Genomic DNA, 12,355 nt, shown 5'->3' with positions numbered 1-12,355 from the left:
GACATGTGCCCTGCATGCCATTGCTGCGTCGCTGCAGGCATGAGCCCCATTCATTTGAATCGGGCTTGAGCATCCATGTTTTTTCCCTTATGCGGGGGGGGGGGGGGAGGGACGACTGTATAGATTTACAAGGCACTGCACATATAATTAAAAAATCAATAAAAATGAAACCTGCCAAAGGCATACATTCTAGAGGATAATAACAAAATACATATAAAACAATAGATAATAATACAAGATAGCAGTAGATAAAATAAACAAGCAACAAATTAAAAATATCAAATATCACATGTCAAAGCAAATATCAAATAACAGTCAGATAACAATCACACAATGCCTGAGAAATGATTTGAAGACACATAACAAGTGTGTGTGTATATATACTTTCATAGGTGCTTCAAAACCTTTACATACTGAAATCTATCTATCTGATCTAACTGCAAAGGGGGACAAGACACTGCAAAATATAGGACAACATATCATAGGACAATAAAGAAAAAATGTAGGACATGACTAAATAAAAGCTCAAAAAACTGATAGAAATATAAATTCCTGCTTTAGTCCTGCTCAAAATGGAAGACATTTTGGAATTTCTCCTGGACAGAAGGCTGAAATGTAAGACATGTCCTGGAAAAGGAGGACCTCTGGTCACCCTGAGATACATACGTACATATATATATATATAGAGAGAGAGAGAGAGAGAGACTCAAAAGTTCTTCAAGATCTCTTTACATACTGATATCTATCTTTCTGTCATATGTAATATACATCTTTTAGTATGTAAGGGATCTTGAAGCATCTTTGAGACTTTCTCTCTATATATCTCATGGTGAGCAGATGCCCTCCTTTTCCTGTACATGTCCCCCATTTCCACCTTCTGTCTAGGAACAATTTCAAAATGTCTTCTATTTTGAACATGATTAAGAAGCATAACAATTTTAGGAAGCATGAATTTACATTTCTATGAGTGTTTTATTGAGGCAACCCTACCCATCCGATCCTACATAGGGTCTGCTGGACTGAAAAACCTATGTATCCACTTCTGGTTATGATTGTTGGATTATTGAATGTTTAGAACTGAATGACTAGATGAGAAAATAGTTTTTATTGAATTAATAGTAATTTTATTATTCTATTGATTGTAGTTATGTATTATATAGCAATATTTTATTGATCTATTTGTATGTGTATGCAGTTTTACTGATGTAATCCCGCCTCAGTCTGTGGGAGAGGTGGGGAATATAAATAAAAATTATTATTATTTGTTTGGTCATGTCCTCCCTTTTCTCTTGAATGTCCTACATTTGCAGTGCCTTCTACTCCTTTGTGGTTAGGAAATCTGGTCACCCTTCTCTCTCTCTCTCTTTCTCTCTCTCTCTCTTTCAGGGTGAGCAGATTTCCTATCCTGATAATACCATTATATATGTGTGTGTGTATACACTGTGCACACCCTGATATATCTATATTTCTCTCTCTCTCTCTCTACATATATCTATCTATATATATATATATAACTAAGATAGATAGATATAGAGAGTGCTAGATATAGACAGACAGATAGATAGATATCTCAGTGTGTGTGTATCAGGGTATCTATCTCTTATCTATTCATCTGTCTGTCTGTATGTATGTACCTATCTGTCTGTCTATCTATATATCAGGGTAGCTATCCATCTATTAGTGTGTGTGTCTATGTCTCAGGATATCTAGATATCTATCTCAGGGTATATATCTCATGTATACACACAAACCCTGAGAGATAGATACCCTGATACACATATATGTGTGTATGTCTCAGGATATCTATCCATCCATCCATCCATCCATCTCATGTATATGCACACCCACCCACCCAGATAAATAGATAGATAAATACCCTGATACACACATACACATCTATATCTATCTCAGGGTGATACAGGGTGTGTGTGAGAGAGAGATATATGTGTGTGTGTATATATATGGGGTGTATATACATATGAATGTGTGTGTGTGTGTGTGTGTGTGTGTATATATACACACACCCATTCTCCCCTCTTCCTGGCCCAGGTGAGAGGAGTCTCTCCCTTTATTAGGGCTGAGAGGGCCTTTCCTTCCCTTCCGGGCCGTGAGGTGCGTTGCCATGGTGACGTCCGGAGAGCGTCTGGCGGCGGGAGGAGGAGGAGGAGGAGGAGGCCAGGCAGCAATGAAAACAAACATGGCGGAGCGGAGCAAGACCGCCGAAACGGGTGAGTTTGGGGGGGATGCGGCTGGACGGTTGGCTGGTTTTAGGGGCTGGAAAGAGGGAGCACTGCTTGGGCCTTGGGAGGGATCTTTGTAGAGGAGGAATGACCATGCAATGGGGATGGGGAAGTGGCCTTGACCATGAACACTCAGGCTTCATCCACACTGGAGAGATAACCCGGTTTGGCAGCGCTTTAACTGTATCTGGCTCAAGGCTATGGAATTCTGGGAGTTGGAGTTTGTTGTGGGCCCAGAGCGGAGCTTTGCTCCGCTCTGGGCCCACAACAAACTCCAACTCCCAGAATTTCATAGCCTTGAGGCAGAAAAAGAGTTAAAGCGCTGCCAAACCGGGTTATCTCTCCAGTGTGGATACAGTCAAAGCCACCTTTTTATTTCTATTGGCCAATAGTCTGGGATTTTGGGAGCCAAAGTCCAAAATGCCCTTAAAGAGCACAGTTTGAGGACTACAGCTATTGGAAGGTAGGTTCTTGAACGGATGGATGGCGTGGTAAGTGCTTTTGCAGTCTTAGCCTGCCGGTTCGTGTCACCATAACCACGTAACCAGAAGTCATGCCCATGTAGGACATGCAAGAAAAATGCAGGACATGACCAAACAAAAGCCCAAAACACACATATAAATGGTAAATCCACACTTCTTAGTGGGGCTCAAAATGGAAGGTGTTTTGGAATGCCTTCTGGGGAAAAGGACATGTCCTGGAAAAGGAGGCCTGTCTGGTCACCCAGTTTGGTGGCTTTGATGCCTCCCTATATGCTTTGAATTGGAAGATCTAAGCTTACTGGTTGGTAAGTATTCAGTGGTTTGGATTCACAGTTGTAAGTCTTCACAGGTTTTAGACTGAGCAGTGGGCAAGCAACTTGGAGGACCAGGCTTTGTACAAAGGTGAGTGCACCCAGGACAGAGGGTCTGAACAGCCAGGCCACAATAAAGCTGCTTTAGGTCACTTTGGAGGTATGCTGTTTAAATGCTGAATGTATCCTGAGAGGCTGGAAGCCACGCCAAAGCCACACTCCAGTTCTAAGGACTGGAGCTTGGCTTTGGTGTGGCTTCTGGCCTCTTAGGATGCATGCATCATTTAAACAGCATACCTCCAAAGTGACCTAAAGCAGCTTTATTGTGGCCTGGCTGTTCCAGCCCAGACTCTTCTTTGCAGTAGGAAAAGTCCATGCAGGATCGGGTGCCCAGCATAGATCAGCATTTTCACCAAGAGTCTGGCGCCAACGCTAGGCAGATTCCTTCACCAATGGTGTTTTCCCCTTTTGATTCCCTTTGCATCCCCAGGGAGCACTGGCAGTTTGCAGGAAGAGCAATGTAACGTGCCCTGTGCCCTGAGGTCCATTTGAGAGAACTCATACCATGCCTTCTTGCGGAGTTAGAAAGACACAGTGCTAGCCGCCAGCATTGTCCTCAAGGATCCTACAACATCCGCAGTTGCTCAGTAGTTGGTATTCTCTGTAGCGTTCCAGGAGCAGCTGCAGAGCAGTAAGTGGGTGAGGAGACTCTCAGAAAGTGCTGCTTCTGTAGAGGTGTACTAGGAGTGTAGACCGAAGGGAGAACCCTGCTTGCTTAGCTGGCAACTGGATACTGAGAGAAGGCGACCCTCTATACATTTGGACTGATGACGAAGGAGTGTCTAGAGGTGCATCTACACAGTAGAAATAATGCTGTTTGACACCACTTTAAGTGCCGTAGTTCCATCCTTTGAAATTGGGGGATTTGTAGTTTTATAAGGTCTTTAGCCTTCTCTGCCAAAGAGCCTCACAAAAGTACAGATACCAGGATTCTGTAGTATGTAGCGACGTCAGTTAAAGTAGTGTCAAATGGCATTATTTCTACAGTGTAGATGCACCTTAGAAAACAACAGCATCTATCAGAAAGCCCCTCAGAAATGGAGGGACTTGTGAACGACAGCTGACCTGACTGGTTTAATTGAAATCTGTGCCAGTTATAAATAAAGCAAGGAATGAATTCATAGGTGTCATAGATAGAAATGAAATGATATAATTTACGTTTCTTAGGATTTTAAATGTCAATTTTCCTTTTCTTTTGTTTCTGTTACTATTTGGTTTAGTATGGTTTAACTATATTAATTTTGAAAGAAATGTGTAGTCTCTTGCAGCATAAAAAGGGGGAGAGGAATCTAGCAACTCTTTTAATATCAATTATTTTAGCATGTGCTTTTGTGGATATAAATCCATTTCTTCAGATGCCTTGAATTTGATTGTTGTCAACTGCAGTTGAAATAGATCAGTTAGTCTTAGAAGTGCTCCTAGCTTCCTCTATTCCCCTTTTGTCCTTTTTAAAACTATATTGCTTGCTGTCTTGTAAAACTACTGATATTCTGGAAGGGGCTAAGAAGTCTCTTTAATAAATAAACATGTTTTCTAGCATTGTGGGACCACAAATAAACACAGAAGCTGAGCAAGTTTGATGGATGCTTTTACAGAATGGTTGTTAGAGGTGACACTCACACAATGGTTACAGTATGCCTATTTCACAGGAGCTAATGATGCTAGAAAGCAGATACCTAAGGACTTGAAGACAAGGCAGAGGTGGGCCCCAAACATAAACTCACATGCCACAAAAAACTATAAACTCACTCCTTTAAACTCAGAATTCTTTCTGCTGCTCAGAATTGCACCCCAACACTCTCACTCACCTCACACTAAAGACTCACATTTATATCCATTTCCTGCTGTTTCCTTTCTTTATACCCCCTTGAATTACCCTGCCTGTGATATACAGTGGGAACATGGGAGCTCAACAGATGGCCCCTAAGGGGTGGCTCTGAGCCTCCCCTTTCCTCACCAGATTGGGGCTGCGGCAAATACATACCACGGCCCCAATCTGGCCTTTCTGTAGTGCAAAAAGAAGCCACAAAAAGCAGCTGCTTTTTGCACCATGGAAAGGGCGATCTAGCTGCGACAAAGCTTTTCAGGTCTCCTTTGGTGCAGCGCATTTAAACGTTGCTCCAACGGAGCACTGTCATGCCCCTCGCCATGCGGTTGGGCATGTGGTGTGATGCTGGTGTGGGGGTGGCCGGCATACGTACGACACACCCCCATGCCACCTCCACGCCGCATATAAAGTTGGTTTGTAGAGGCTCTTGGTTTCCACTGTGGTTTGGTTCAAGGACTCCCTATGGATACCAAAACCCATTGATGTTCAAATCATATTAAATACAGTGACATAGTAAAGTTCACAAAATTCATATAGCCTTATATAAAATGGCACTATCAAGGTTTACTTATTAGAATTTGTAATGTAAAATATTTTCTAGCTGTGGATGATTGAATCCATGGATAAAAAAATTTGTGGATATGCAGGGCTGACTATATGTGTACAAAGTGCAGATATTTGCAACTATCTTTTAGTATAGGGTATTCAAAATTTTGCTTGCACAAAAGTGTGTCTAAGATTTTTAAATTTCATAGAAATGTCAAATATTGCAACTTCATATGCTAAGTTGTGGATCACTCATTTTATGTTGTGATAGCAGTAAAATCTAGGTTTGATCTGAAAATTAGTATTGCATATATTTCAAAATATTCAGCCCCTCTGAGCCCCTTCCCCCAATCTAGTTTTTCACTCTGTGGCTTCTGAATTTACAGAATTTTTGCATTTCTAGTTAAGGCATTAGCCCATTTACGCTCAGTAAGAAATAAACATGAATAAGCATGTTTAGGATTGCTCTGTAGTATATGTAATTAAAAATTGTATTTCATGTTTTAGAAGGGACTGGAGTAACCTGCTATTATGCTAGTAAAAGTTGGTGTGGCTCTGGATTCATGTATGTTTATTGATAACTTGGCAGTAAGATCCGCTGAAGACAGCGAATCTCACTCTGGAGTGTGTGCATAGAATTGCAGGTAAGAAGTAGATACACCCTATAAAATGGAAGAGGGAAAGTATGGCCTGCAGATGCAACCCTAATCCCTTTCTGGATCCCCAAACTCCCTCAATCCCTCCTGATTTTTTTTTTTTTTCAGAAAAGCAGTTACCCAGAAAATTATACCATCATGTCACTGGAAACAGTCTCTGTGAGTTAAAATGGGAGGGATGTCGTTTCCTTTTTTCTCCTGAAGCCCCACAGATTCTAAAAACCTGCTGTGGAGATATGGGAACTGTGTGGAACATGCATCTTGGTTGGTGAATTACAACACTAGTATTGTGGAATTGTATGAAAATCCAGTTAAGCATTTAAAGAATACACAGATTTTTATTGGAAAAATAAAATCTATGTATCCATTAAAAGATCTAAGGGGACAATAAAGTGAGAGAATAACTGCGGTATTTCAGAACCTTGAAGCAATAATTCGCAACCAGTGTAATTACCTGTAACTAATTATTGGAGAGCTATCAAAGTAACATTTCAAAAGTAATGTAATTAGTGCAAGCAAAGTTACTTTACTGGTTTAAGAGTGCTGCCAACCATTAAGGAATTTTAGAGACATTTTGACAATACTGTTTCAAGTTTTACCCAATTCTCTTATCAACCCTAAGATTAAAAAAAAATCAGCAGGTAAGGCAATCCAGAGACAGTCATATAAGTCCAGTTTGAGGTACAAATGGGATCCAAGAATGTATCTGCAAAGCCTAGAATCAGTAACACAACTTCTGGCAGCATTCTAATGTAGAAGTGAGGCTTATAAAGCTAAGTCCCAAGTCCCTACTTTAGCTTCACTTGCAGTCAGTTTGCTAGGCATCTTCCTCATGAGGAAGGTCTTGTTCATGAGAAGACAGCTATTTCCAAAGGGTAGCAAGAAGCCCTGCCCTTGCTACCAACCTCTAGCTCTCTTGATAGGGTAATAACCCTGCCTTGTTCCCAATTTTGAAAGTTAGCATCGCTGTTTATGAGGTATAGATTCTGCCATTCTTTCTCAGGATCTTTGTTAAGGAGTCTGCTTATCAGTCCCTTCTGGCTCAGCAAGTTCTGCTTCCTTTACTATATCGGACTCTTTTAGTGGGGCTTTAGCATTCTCTCTCCTCTATTGAGTGTGCAGGCCTGCGGGAGAAAGAAGTGTAGTGGGACCGGTATCTGCAGACTTGCCATCTGTGGATTTGAGCATCTGGAGACGGTAAGCCCGCATTGTCCCCAATGGTGGCACGTGCATGCAGCTGTGCCATCATTGGGGACAACTGCACTGAAGTCCTTCCTTCCTTCCTTCCTTCCTTCCTTCCTTCCTTCCTTCTATTTTCTCTTTCTCCATCCTCCTTCAGGCCGCCTCTGAATTGCCCCTGAAGCCAAGCATGGGGCAGAAGCCTCTGAAGGGGAGGGAGGGGGGTCAGAGGAACGAACAAGGTCTACAGTGCATTTGTCTCTAATGGCGGCACAGATACCCCATGGATACTGAGGGCTGACTGTACATGGAAGTGTTGTAAACCATCTGGAAAAAAAGAATAGCCCAGACTTCATTAGTGGTGGGGCAGTTTTTGCCCTCCATGTGTTTTTGTCTCCCATACATAGAAGCCCCAGCATTGCAGTTAGTAGGGGTTTATGGGAAGTGTAATATTTGGAGGGCCAAATTTTTACCTTCTCTAATCTGTAGGAAAAATTAGTGTTTTGATGCCCATGACTTTTTCTTGTCTCTCACCCATTGCTCATTCAGCCTTTTCCTCTTACCACGATCCTTCCACCCACTTACTAGGCAGCAGCATTATCTCTTTGAAACACTTGAAGAATTTACAGATTCTGCAAAGAAAAAAAGATGCACCACTTAAAGCTGGTGCTCAGATGATAGGTCTTCTTGTAAAGGAAATGGAATCTTTATGAACCCCCTTCTGACCCTCTAGCTAAGCTGGTGCTGTACTGAGTATCCAGATTGACAAAGTTAGGACAGGTCCACCCTTTCCAACACATCCAGGGCTTAGTAGGTCACACCATATTCACCATATTCACCCCTTCATTCATGATAAAATGGTGGATTGTAAGCCTGAGGGCAGGGAACCGTCTAATTAAAAATAATAATAATAATTGTAAGCCACTCTGAGAGCCTTTAGGGCTGAAGGGCGGTGCATAAATACCGTAAGTAAGTAAGTAAATAAATAAATATTTGTTTTATTATGGACAAGCCTGGCATAACCCCAAAAAGCAGGCTGAGAAGGCAACATCTATCTTGAGGGAATGGCGAAATGACTGAAACATGGGATAGACATCTATTCTGTCCTTCCCTTATGTGGCATATCCAACCTATAATTGCATATTTCTCTTTGTCCAAGTTAATACTAATAAGGGTGTCCAGGTTTCCGTTGGAACTCATTTAAACATATGTATACACATATAGTTTACAATACAATAACAGATTAAGCACAAGATGCTGCAGTGTTCCATGTAAGTTCTATGACAGTTTAGGAAATATCTGAAACTGATCTGTCATACACAGTAACAGCAAGGAATGATGAAAACCTCCCAATGAACAGAAACCATTTAAATAAAGTGAGCCCTTGGTATATGCTGGGGTTTGGTTCCTGGATCCCCCGTGAATACCAGAATGCATGGGTGTTCAAATCTTATTAAATACAAAAATGCAGTAAAATGGGGACCCTTATATAAAATGGCAAAATAAAGATTTGCCTTTTGGTGCATAGTTGATGCAGCTGATAAAGAACATGGATACAGAGAGCCAACTGTAGATTAATAGATTAAATAGGCCACTACATTCATTTAGGCTCCATTTGCATCCCTCCTCAACCCCACACAAACGCTCTTTACAGAAGGCACTCAGATCTCACCTGATCAGTTCACAGCTTCTTCCATCTAATCCCTGCAATAGTATTACACAAAACCTAGATTCACACTCAGTGTCTCTACACCTAAGAGCAGTTGCTTTCTTGATGTGATATTGCTCTTTGATTTTCTTATGTTTCTATGGTGACCACAGAATTGGATCTACTGATATCGTTCTGGCAGAATGGCTTCCATCAGCAGAACAAAGAAGTGGTAGATTTCCCCTTCCTCACTACAACATGATGCTTGCCCTCTAAAGTTGTTCTGCAAGACTGAGAATCTCTGAAACAGGTTTTCAGATAGCACAGTAGTTACTCTTGGATGGTCTGCAAAAAGACCAAGCAGTCTTTTCACTGTGCTTTCTAAAACAGATCATGCAGACTATTAACATGTTGCATCACATGGCATGCCTTGCAGTTTCTGAACAGTTATATGGGTACTCTGTTAAGGCATTAGCGTTGCCTACAGCTACAATACATAGAGAATTGTGCACTTAGGCTTCATATGCCAGATTTGTATAGAACTGCCTGGTTTCAACTGTCCTCATTGATGTCACATTGCAGGTTGGATATTAGAGCCAAGAAGAATGATGGTTTTGGAAGAGCAGTTCTGTTGTTTCTGTTCACATGACATTGCCCACCACTGATGAGTTAGATAACTGATCACCCAATTATGACAGTCACAGAGACCATGAAGGAGAAGAACAGGTTGCTTGCATATAATTGTGGCTCTTTGGTTGGTCATCAAACTCACACAAACCTTCTTCCCTCTCCACTCTGAATGCTTGAGTTCTGCTGGTGGACTGCAGAACTGAAGGGAGGAGCATTGGCATGCTTAGACATACATGTTGGAGTGGAGTGCAAGGGCTATTGCTAAAAACTACTCAGCTTTGTTTTGGTGCAGGCACAAAATCTAATTGTGGTGAGTTCACAGATGGTGACACAAGGAACCCTATTTCTTATTTTTCGTGCTTTGTGCATATTGGCTGACTACATTCTTGCAAACAAGCTTGTAAAATGTGGGCTAGACAAGGCAACTGTTACATGGATTTGATTGGTTGACTGACCGAAGCCAAAGGGTGCTCAACAATGGCTCTTTTTCATCCTGGAGAGGAGTGACCAGTGGGGTCCCACAGGGCTCTGTCCTGGGCCCAGTGCTATTCAACATCTTTATCAATGACTTGGATGACAGAATTGGGGGTATACTTATCAAATTTGTAGATGACACCAAATTAGGAGGAGTAGCTAATACCCCTGAGGACAGGATCAAACTCCAGAATGACCTGAATAAATTAGAAAGCTGGGCCAAAGCTAATAAAATGAATTTCAACAGAAAGAAATATAAGGTACTGCACTTAGGGCAGAAAAATGCAATGAACAGATATAGGATGGGGGACACCTGGCTGAACGAGACTACATGTGAAAGGGATCTGGGAGTCCAAGTAGACCACAAATTGAACATGAGTCAACAGTGCGATGCGGCAGCTAACAAGGCCAATGCAATTTTAGGCTGCATCAATAGAAGTATAGTGTCTAGATCAAGAGAAGTAATAGTGCCACTCTATTCTGTTCTGGTCAGGCCCCACCTGGAATACTGTGTCAAGCTCTGGGCACCACAATTTAAAAAAGATGTTGAGAAACTGGAGCGTGTCCAAAGGAGGGCGACTAAAATGGTGAAGGGTCTGGAAACCATGCCCTATGAAGAATGACTTAGGGAGCTGGGGATGTTTAGCCTGGAGAAGAGAAGGTTAAGAGGTGATATGATAGCCCTGTTTAAATATTTGAAAGGATGTCATATTGAGGAGGGAGCAAGCTTGTTTTCTGCTGCTCCAGAGACTAGAACACGGAACATTGGATGCACGCTACAGGAAAAGAGATTCTACCTCAACATTAGGAAGAACTTCCTGACAGTAAGGGCTGTTCGACAGTGGAACACACTCCCTCAGGGGGTAGTGGAGTCTCCTTCCTTAGAGGTCTTTAAACAGAGGCTGGATGGCCATCTTTTGGGGATGCTTTGATTGAGATTTCCTGCATGGCAGGGGATTGGACTGGATGGTCCTTGTGGTCTCTCCCAACTCTACAATTCTATGATTCTATACTCTTTCACAAAGATTTTGTTTAAAATGAGGTAAGGACTAGGTAAGGGCATGTATTGTAACCCTTTCCTGTATTCATGTACATCACTATATGGGCACTCAGTTTAAAGTACCTAATCAAGGTCCAGCATTTTTGCATAGTAAGCAGACTGAAAGGTTTTTATTACCTTTAAATTTAACAATAGTAAACATTCAATTGAAAGTGCCCAGGAAAAAAGAGGGAGCTATTTCTAAATGCGGCAATGAACTTTTAGGAAAATGAGAATGGCCAGTGCCAGCAGCAGCAGGAGGTGGAGCTGCTGCTCAAGTATGTAGCATGCATATAAATCCTGTTTGATAGGTCAAGATTTACCATATATACCAATATACAAGTCAACCTAATATATAAGTCAAGGGAAGGTTTTAGAGTAAAAAATCGTGGATTTTGATATGACCTGTGGATAAGTCAAGGGTAAAATGCCACTTCCATCCCTCCATGTCCAGACCTAACACCATTTCCCTGGTGCTGGAAGAGAAGGCTTTAATATTGGATGGGGAAGGGAAAAAAGTGGATTTAATGTGGGGTTTGGTGGTGAAGAAGGCTTTAACAATGTGGGGTTTGGCAGAAAATAAGGCTTTAACATCAGATCGGGAAGGGAATAACCTCTTTCACACACACTCTCTCTCTCTCTCCCCCTCCTTCCCTCCCTCCCTGTCAGCAGCTCTTTCTGAAATCACTGCCAAGGCACACGGGATGGTGCTTCTTTCAGTACCTTTTGAAGTACTATTACTGTATTGATCTGTATATAAGTCGATCCAGGATTTTAGGGGTAATTTTTGGGCATAAATTTTTTGATTTATAGTCAAGCATATACAGTAATCCACAGCAAATCACAGCCAAGCAGAATTAAACCTGTCTCTCCAGTGTTTATCCACCATACTATCTTTTCAGTTGTGACCCTTCATTCACTTTTTTCAGTTACGTTGTGGCATGATTCATCTTGCTTTTCAAGTAGAAACCAGAATTAGCAGACTGCCCATTTTCTGTCTGCTTGGCAGAAAGTATAGTAAAAACATAACAATAAATTATTGACAGTGTTATATCACACTTGTTGTGCTAACTCTTTACTATTATTATGTATCTATTAAGCAAATAAATAGATTTAAAAAAAACAAAACAAATTATACTGTTCCCAGCTGAGTGTTAAAACATGGGGAAGTGTGTATTACTGTGAAATTTACTCTAATAAATTATCCATAATAATTTAATATATTGTGATTTCCTGTTGGTAGAACATATAATTTAAGAATA

The 12,355-nt window shown here is 41.3% G+C and overlaps 1 protein-coding gene across 2 annotated transcripts in view; it reads left to right on the top strand.

Moving 5' to 3' along the window:
* The first annotated feature begins 2,122 nt into the window (after positions 1-2,122).
* The window catches only part of LOC149316264 (BEN domain-containing protein 5-like), a 1,092,722-nt gene continuing 1,082,489 nt past the window's right edge, over positions 2,123-12,355 (top strand). For both annotated transcript variants that reach the window (XM_089515099.1, XM_089515102.1), the window contains exon 1: positions 2,123-2,228. In XM_089515099.1, coding sequence (XP_089371225.1) covers positions 2,123-2,228 — 106 coding nt within the window. The remainder of the gene's footprint in view (positions 2,229-12,355) is intronic.

Source organism: Sceloporus occidentalis, unplaced genomic scaffold, assembly GCF_023333645.1.
Source record: "Sceloporus occidentalis isolate IW3139 unplaced genomic scaffold, rSceOcc1.0.p SCAF_3, whole genome shotgun sequence".
NCBI classification, from domain to species: domain Eukaryota; kingdom Metazoa; phylum Chordata; class Lepidosauria; order Squamata; family Phrynosomatidae; genus Sceloporus; species Sceloporus occidentalis.
Note: the sequence above shows the minus strand (reverse complement) of the source record. Positions and strands in the feature narration are given on the sequence as shown.